Source organism: Canis lupus, chromosome 16 (assembly GCF_048164855.1).
Source record: "Canis lupus baileyi chromosome 16, mCanLup2.hap1, whole genome shotgun sequence".
In the NCBI taxonomy this organism is placed as follows: domain Eukaryota; kingdom Metazoa; phylum Chordata; class Mammalia; order Carnivora; family Canidae; genus Canis; species Canis lupus.
The window spans coordinates 39789396-39797722 of NC_132853.1; the positions used below are offsets into that span (position 1 = coordinate 39789396).

The 8327-nt window shown below is 45.2% G+C and overlaps 1 protein-coding gene across 1 annotated transcript; it reads right to left on the reverse strand.

Annotated features, from left to right (window-relative positions):
• Positions 1-1576: 1576 nt before the first annotated feature.
• LOC140607533 (keratin, type I cuticular Ha3-II) lies at positions 1577-7970 on the reverse strand. The gene is made up of 7 exons (XM_072782223.1): positions 7571-7970; positions 6071-6153; positions 4479-4635; positions 3401-3562; positions 3181-3306; positions 2836-3056; positions 1577-2050 (listed from the first exon to the last, which is right to left on the reverse strand). The coding sequence occupies exons 1-7, from the start codon at positions 7916-7918 to the stop codon at positions 1924-1926; spliced, it is 1224 nt and encodes a 407-aa protein (XP_072638324.1). The 5' UTR covers positions 7919-7970; the 3' UTR covers positions 1577-1923.
• Between the last annotated feature and the right edge of the window lie 357 nt (positions 7971-8327).

Here is an 8327-nt window from a genome sequence, read left to right on the forward strand (position 1 = left end):
CACATGCAGGTGGCTCCTGGGCAGGAAAGGCAAGAGGCCGAACTATACCAACTGGACCTGAGACATTCTGAGCGCAGCACGAAGTGTCACTCTGTCATCTTCTAGGGCTGTGCCTGAGGTCTGGATAAGGGAGCTCCAGCAGCACCACAAATATCAGCAATAGCAAAGCAGATGCTAAGAGAACCACAGTGCATTCAGACAAGGATTTATGACCAACATTGGAACAACCTTCGTCACAGCAGGGGGACATAGTGCCAGCTTCATCTCCAAGAGAGAAGACATAACTAGCAGTTTGGCCCAAGATAGGACAGTGGCCTTGCACGAGCCACAGAACACACAGCTGCGGGAGCCATCGAGCATGACCAGACATCATTAGGTACCAGCAGGGGCAAGGCACTAGCATAACTGTTGCTTTAATACTGGCAGACACAGAGACTTAATATCCTAGTTTCATTCTGAAGAACTTCTGAGGTAGGGAAGGGAGCTGGTTCCAAAATCCAAATTTAGTCCTTGTGGTTGGTTACAAAAAGTCAAACAAGAATAAAAACACTTTAAAAATCTGCTGTGTACTACCCAGATATAAGAGATGCCCTTTTTACTGTTAAAAGTTCCTCAATATTTCCCAAGGCAAGTTTTAGAGATGTCTGGGGGTACTAAGAGCATCATCTTCTCCCCTTGTGATAGTGTTGAAGGTTGTATAAGATCCTGGAGCTTGTTAAGGATGGGGTTCATTCCCTCACAGGCATACCTCATGTATAACTGACACTCAGAAAATGACCTCTGAGCTCCTTACTGTGTGAATAGGAAAGAAAATGAGTCAGGCTTCTGGGTGGTTCAGTTGGTTAAGCATCTGCCTTCGGTTCAAGTCATGATTCCACAGTCCTGGGATCGAGTCCCACATCAGGATCCCAGCTAAGCAGGGAGTCTGCTTCTCCCTTTCCCTCTGCCTTCCGCACTGTTCATGCTCTCTCTCGTGCACACACTCTTTCTCTCTCTCTCAAATAAATAAATAAGATCTTTAAAAAGAAAAGAGAAAGAAAGAAAGGAAAAGAAAGAAAGAAGAAAGAAAAGAAAAAGAAAGAAAAAGAAAGAAAGAAAGAAAGAAAGAAAGAAAGAAAGAAAGAAAGAAAGAAAGAAAGAAAGAAAGAAAGAAAGAAAGAAAGAAAGAAAGAAAGAAAGAAAGAAAGAAAGAAAGAAAATAAGTCCTATCCTACAGCTCCTGGTATTTAGTTGGTGTTCAGTAAATGTTAGCTCCTGTTCCTCTTCTATCTAGCAGGCACTTAGAAAGAAAAAGTGGAACTTTCTAGAAATGTTAATAGTGTGGTACCAGTCAGCTCCCATAATGAATATTCACCGTATTTGGATGAGGCCTCTTACCTTAGTGGTCCCACCGGTTCCTGGCTGGCCCAAGTAGATGGACGCCAGGCTCACTGCACCTAATGAATGTTAATTAATGGTGATGAAGCCCTCTGGGGAGAGGATTAATGACACAGTCCTCCTGTGCTTTCAAGTGGCTTTATAAGAAGCACATACAGAGTAAACACTTTGGAAAGAATGAATACAAATGAGAACCATCACTGCTTTGCAAGAGGAAAGTTTATTAGATTTACAAAGGGATTTAGGGACCTGTGAGGAAGGTCAAAGCAACAGAGAGAACCACAACACATCTCCTATGACACCTTCTCAGCCCAGACCCATCAGACCATCAGGTCACAGAATAACAGAGAGAGCAGCCTTGAATAAAGGGGATCTGGTGGGCTAGGCTCAGAGCCAGGCCACACCTGGGCATTTGCTCTCCTTCCAGACCATGATTTATGGAGATGCCTGGGGCAGCTTCTGGGGCTGATGCTTGTCAGAGAAGCAGGACTGGTCCATCAATGGCCTTTCTGTTTTCATGCAATCCTCTTGCTGGTCCCGGGATATCTAGCATCCAAAGGTGTTGCAGGGCCCACAGCGGGAGCGTGGGCCACAGGGGGTACAGGGATTGGTGACACAGGGTCCGATGGGCTTGTCACATGCGTTGGTCGTGGCACAGGGGTTGCAAGGCAACCTGGGACACAGAATTAATAGCTTGTCAGCATGAGAGGTACAATTTTTAAAAGGGAAGAGCTCAACCCAAGGAGACAGAAAAAGCAGAAACTGTTCTCTGACATCTTGGGAAGCCAAAGCCTTGTTTGGATTGCTCTTTTTATCAAACTCTGAGATAGTTGGCAGAAAAGAGCAAAAAAGACCGAAGGTTGAATTCCAGCCCTGATTCTATAAGCCTGGAGTCATGGGGAAGTCACTTCCCCACCTAAGCCTCAGCCTCTTTGCCTGTAAGATAGGATTGGTAATACCTACCACACAGAACGTGTTCATGAAAATACTGTCAGGTGACAAGTACTGTACTCCATGAGCTAACAAATTGTCTTCTTTATAGATGTTCATCTATAAGATAGTTATACTGTCCCCATTCTGCCTCTATCAGATGATTCCAACAAGGATCAATCCTAAAGCACATCCTAAAGCACTACTCAAATATATGTGATGGTTTTTACAGTTTTGTTTTCCCTCTTGCTATGACAGGCCAACCGCGAAGGTAGGTTTTATTTACCCATCAGCTCCAAAAGCTTATAATTTGGAGAAAACAATCAGGTCTCATGAGTATCTTTTGAGACAGAAAATACCTTCCAGCCAGGTAATGACAAAAAAAATATCTTCCATGGTACACCACTGCAACAGAAAACTCTGGTCTATGCAGACACATTGGCCTCTGAAACTTGACCTTCAAACTCTGTTTTGTCCTTGAGTAAAACTGCATGTGCCTTGCAAGAATGTGGCCTGCTCCCTACTCACTTGCAGTCCTCGCTCTCCAGCAGACCCCGGTACGTGTTGATCTCACACTCCAGCCGGGCCTTGACGTCCAACAGCACCTGGTATTCCTGGTTCTGCCTCTCCAGGTCACACCTGATCTCAGCAAGCTGGGACTCCACGTTGGTGATCATGCACTGCACCTGGTTCAGCTGAGAGCTGTAGCGCGCCTCAGTCTCTGTCAGTGTGTTCTCCAGGGAGTCCCTCTGTGTGGGGAAGACAAAGAATGTCACAGAGCCACTCCCCAGGGGGCTTCTCCATGGGGTTTCAGAGAAGTCACAGGCTTCACAGGTTCAGGAGAGCATGGGCATTACCCTGAACAACACCCACCAGGTTGTGCTGAGCCTGGAGCTCAATCTCCAAGGCGTTGACCGTGCGTCTCAGCTCGATGATCTCTGCCTGGCAGGACTGCAGCTGCTCCGAGCTGGACACCACCTGCTTGTTCAGCTCCTCAGTCTGAAATAGCACAGGGGAGAAGACAGGGTCAGACCCTGCCTCAAGGGCCCCGAGGGGCCAAGGGCCCTCAGTGGCCACGTGCTGAGATGCCCACCTGGGTGGTGAACCATTCCTCCACGTCCCTGCGGTTGGTCTCCACCAGGGCCTCATACTGACTCCTGGTCTCATTGAGCACACGGTTCAGGTCCACGGTTGGGGCTGCATCCACCTCCACGTTGAGGCGGTCTCCAATCTGGCAGCGCAGGGTATTGACTTCCTGAGGGAGGAAGGGGGAAGAATGAACCCACAGGGGAAAAAAACAGGCTATAAATAAATTCTTTTTGAATGAGTCCAGTTTGGTGGGGAGAAGATTGCAATGGAACTTAGGAAGTATGAGTTGAAGCCCAGTTGATATAGAACCCTGCTAAATTACCTCTGTGTGATTCACGGTTCCTTTCTAAGTGTCTCCTCCTTCTCATGATGAGGCTGCTTGAATAAGTAATTGCTAATGTCTCTTTCCATTCCAAGATTCTATCATTTCTTTCTGATTTTTCCCTTTGCTCAGTAATGAGTCTGGCATGGTACCTGGTTTATAATTATTGCTACTTAAATATAGAGAAACCAGGTATAACTCCTCCCATTTATTTCATGGTCGTGTACCTTTATATATTGTCTACTTGGGGTAGTTTCATTTGCTTCAAAACATCTAATCTTTGATATGGGTATCTGATGTCCTACTATTACATTCAACCATGAAGTCTGAGTCAACCACTATTTGAATTCCTTCATCTCTCATTTTTCTCATCCATCCCTCCATCCATCCATCCACTGAGTTCTAGTATCTAGGTGACATATAATATGAGGAAGTTTGCTGTCTCCTTCTAGTCTTAGTCCTTAATATGGCACCTACACAAGATAATAGATCTTGTCAAGCATTAGGAAATATTTTAAAGATCTTTGTATGGATTTTTGGCCATATATCTGGTCCCAAATGGAAATAAGTCAGTTGACCATATTCTCTTAAGTAAGAGAAGTAAGCTTATGACCCATTCCCCCAGAATCCCCCAAGTGTGTTTTGAACAAGCAGCAAAATGTTGTGTTAGTTCTAGGGTGCTTAGCAGAGACCAACCTTATGCTGCTCAAGGGAGGTATAGAACTTCCATATGAAATGATGTGGGCTAGAACTTCCTCACCTGCTCATGGTTCTGCTTGAGACTCAGCAACTCCTCCTTCAGGGACTCAACCTGGGCCTCCAGGTCGGACTTGCACAGAGTCAACTCATCCAAGATCCTGCGCAGGCCGTTAATGTCCGACTCTACCAGCTGCCGCAAGCCCAACTCTGTCTGGTACCTGCACACACAGAGAAAGATCAAAGGGAGTGAAAAAAGAAAACTTTTTCAGGGCTTTACTAGGCTGGCCTAGTCAAATGTATTACATTTTTTAAGTTTTTGAACTTTTTTTAAAAAATTCCCTTTTTGGAAGGGGAAAAAAAATACCACCACGCTGAGTAAGAAGATCTATTTCCTGAGATCCCTGAGATCCACAGAGAAGGTTTTGGTAGGGGGGGGTCTATGTACAGTTTTAATCTGATATTGACTGCATTTGTTCTAAGAATTTGCACAGACTGCTATGGACTAAGCCCTGGCTTGCCTTTTAAGTGAGATGGTGAACTTCATAAGCCTGTTGTATAGATTATCTCACCATCCTTTCCAGCCACCTTGAAAGCAACCTGGTCTTGTAATAAAAGCACTGAAGTAGAAATCAGTTAGCTTCAACATTGCAATTATGACCATGGATAAATTCCTTCATGTCTCTGAGCCTTCATTTATAAAATGGAAACCAAACTAACACTTCACAGGGCTGATCTGAAGATGAAGAAATAGCATAGTAATTACAAATGTGTTGTAAACTATAAAGTTCCACAAAAATGCAAAGAATTCTTATGATTGCACACAGAAAATGATTACAATCTTATGATTGCACAGAAAAAAGTGATATTCTGGGATCCCTGGGTGGCGCAGCGGTTTGGCGCCTACCTTTGGCCCAGGGCTCGATCCTGGAGACCCGGGATCGAATCCCACATCGGGCTCCCGGTGCATGGAGCCTGCTTCTCCCTCTGCCTGTGTCTCTGCCTCTCTCTCTCTCTCTCACTCTCTCTCTGTGACTATCATAAATAAAATTTAAAAAAAGAAAAAAGTCATATTCTGAAATCGATTTTGCCTCCTATTTTTGTGATTTAATAACTTTTTTTCCGATGGGCTTATAGTGACAAACCTATATTAAGAAACAGGTGTTGGGATGCCTGGGTGCCTCAGAGGTTGAGCATCTGCCTTTGGCTCAGGTTGTGATCCCGGAAACCTGGATTGAGTCCCACATTGAGCTCCCTACATGGAGCCTGCTTTTCCCTCTGTCTATGTCTCTGCCTCTCTCTCTCTCTCTCTCTCTCTCTCTCTCTCTCATCTCTATCTCTATCTCTCATGAATAAATAAATAAAATCTTTTAAAAAAAGAAACAGGTGTTAAATTCACTTTTAAACTTGGTCTACATGTTAAGTTGAAAAAAGAGAAAGAATGGTGATTTCTTTCACTCCTTAAAAAGAAGTTTAAAATGCAGCACTCATGCATACAGTGAGGAAACTGACTTTTAACCCAAATAACTTAATGCAAGAATCTTCCCAATGCCATCCCAGACAACTGCTGCTTGCACGTGCCCAGGACAGAGTTCATCATGTTGCAATCCAGCCTGTCCATTACTAAATTGCTCTGATCATTAGAAAAAATCTTACTTGGTCCTGAAGTCATCTGCAGCCAGTTTGGCATTATCGATCTGCACCACCAGCCTGGCGTTCTCAGACTTGCTGCACAGGATCTGCAGACAGGATTCATTATAAAATGAATTCTATTAAGAAGGAATGCCTTCTGTTTTATAACGAAAGGCCATTTTTTTCAAACACACACTCTTTCCAAATAGCTTTGAGTTTTCTCAGATGTTCAGTTTGGGGACAAAAGGAGAATTCATTAAAAGCACTGTTCATTTCAAAACTAAAACAATCAGGGAAATGTGTCCTTTGTCATGAATTCTTCTCCCCGTGGTCTGCCTCTGGCTTCCTGCAGAAATTGAGCATACTGGGTATTGGGCCTCCCTTAAAGTGACCTGTGTCCCCATTTGCTCAGAAATATGGGGGCTCCTGAGATGCTAAACCCAGAAAAATCCCAGCCAAACCTCGTCCATGCTTTTGCACAGAGCTTCTCCCTCTATCTGGAATGCCCTAGGATGTCCTCACACACCTAACAAGACCCTTCCATGATCCACATTCCCCCTCCAGCCCCTAGCTCCTCCTGCAGGGGGTCACTTCCTCCACACGCCCCCACAGTGCTTTGCACTTAGCCAGTTATGCTTCTCCCCTTCACTCTAGCCATGTGTTCCATGTCTGTCTCCCCTATTAGACTGTGAGCTCCTGAAGGAAAGAGACTGCCTTACTCTGCACTTGATCTCTCACTCAAGCACTGTGCCTTGTATTCAGTAAATGAGGGCAAATGAATGCATGCTCCTCAAATTGCATGTCCCTTTCTGGCATTCACTTTGCCAGCATTACTGAGCAGTGGACAGGTAATCTCCTTGGAGAATCAAAGGTTTGTGCCATTGAATATAAACCCCTCCTCATCCATCAAGCCCTGCTCAGATATTCCTCTTCTGGGAAGTCTTCCCTAATCTACACCATGTATCAAGTCCCACCTCTGTTTTGACTCTTTCTTTATCTTCACCTCTATGCTTGCATTTCTGGCCTTAAATTCTCACCTGCATACTTGCTCTAATGGATGGTACAGGGTCTATGTATATTAGTGAGGCTTATGGGGTCAATAGCTCTTTTGCTTTTCTATGGATACAGTCTCTTGCTCTTTAAATATTTGAGGATCTACTTAGGAAATTCCTAGCTCCAAGAAATAATTCAGGGGCATATTTTTTTAAGGCTTTAGGCCTAAAACCAAGACCAAGATATCATAATGGAACTAAAAAATTAGTTACTCTGTTTTTAGGTAAGAAGCAATGTAGGATTGCTATGACTGATCATAGTCTAATGTCTTATCCTGCCCCAGTCCATAGCCTTCCCTGTAGGGTTTTCCAAATAGATTCTCTAAGATGATTTGATGTGTCCTACCTAAGCCAATGAAGTCGGCGTCTTTATTATCACAGCTTTGAATAGTCTTAGATCCATTCAGAAGTCGGTATGTTTCATTTAAATAAATACTTAACTAAATCGGCAATGTGGTGCCCACCCCCTCACCTTCTGCTGGAGCTCCTCAATGGTCCGGAAGTAGGACTGGTAGCTGGGACACACGAAAGGCACCTGCTGCTGGCACCACTCCCGGATGCGGCTCTCCAGCTCCGCGTTCTCCCGCTCCAGCTGGCGCACCTTCTCCAGGTAGCTGGCCAGGCGGTCGTTCAGGAACTGCATGGTCTCCTTCTCGCTGCCATTGAAGGAGCCCTCGCAGAACCAGCCACAGTTGCCCACGTTGGCAGGGATGTTGCAGGCTCCAGGCAGGGTGCAGGTATGGCAGCTGGGGGGCACGCAGGGCCGGGAGGAGCAGGTGGAGCGGCAGCTCAGGTTGGGCAGGCAGCAGTTGTAAGGCATGGTGCTGGAGGGAGTGGAGCTCTGAAGGGCAGTTTCAAAGGCTGATTCCTCTCTCTGGTGTAAGCCCTGGTCCTTTTCAGGGCTTTATATTCTGTCAGCAGTGGGTGTGGTGACCACATGCAGCATTACCCCCTTTTACCGTATTTGCCAATTTTCCCATTTGTTATTTAGCCACCTCACGCGAGTCCTTTACCTCATAAAATGCTTTATTCTGGCTTCCTGCTAAGTCAGGACTCCTCACCAATTATGCTGGTTAGTTAAGTAAGACCTTCAAAGTGACCAACCCATTACCTTGCCAACAGCATCGATTGTTCACAGGGTGTTGAGTTAGAGTGACAGCTGTACCCTGCCCCCCAGAGAGGGGCATGTCTATGCCTCTTTCTCCTAAAGGAAGAAACATCTGTGTCTT

Excerpts from the sequence above, each read along its gene's own strand:
- LOC140607533 (XM_072782223.1), bottom strand. The coding sequence starts at position 7,918 with ATGCCTTACAACTGCTGCCTGCCCAACCTGAGCTGCCGCTCCACCTGC. Across the intron at positions 6,154-7,570 it reads TTGAGGAGCTCCAGCAGAAG|ATCCTGTGCAGCAAGTCTGA; the intron begins GTGAGGGGGTGG and ends TCCTGTCTGCAG. Across the intron at positions 4,636-6,070 it reads GCAGATGACTTCAGGACCAA|GTACCAGACAGAGTTGGGCT; the intron begins GTAAGATTTTTT and ends CTGTGTGTGCAG.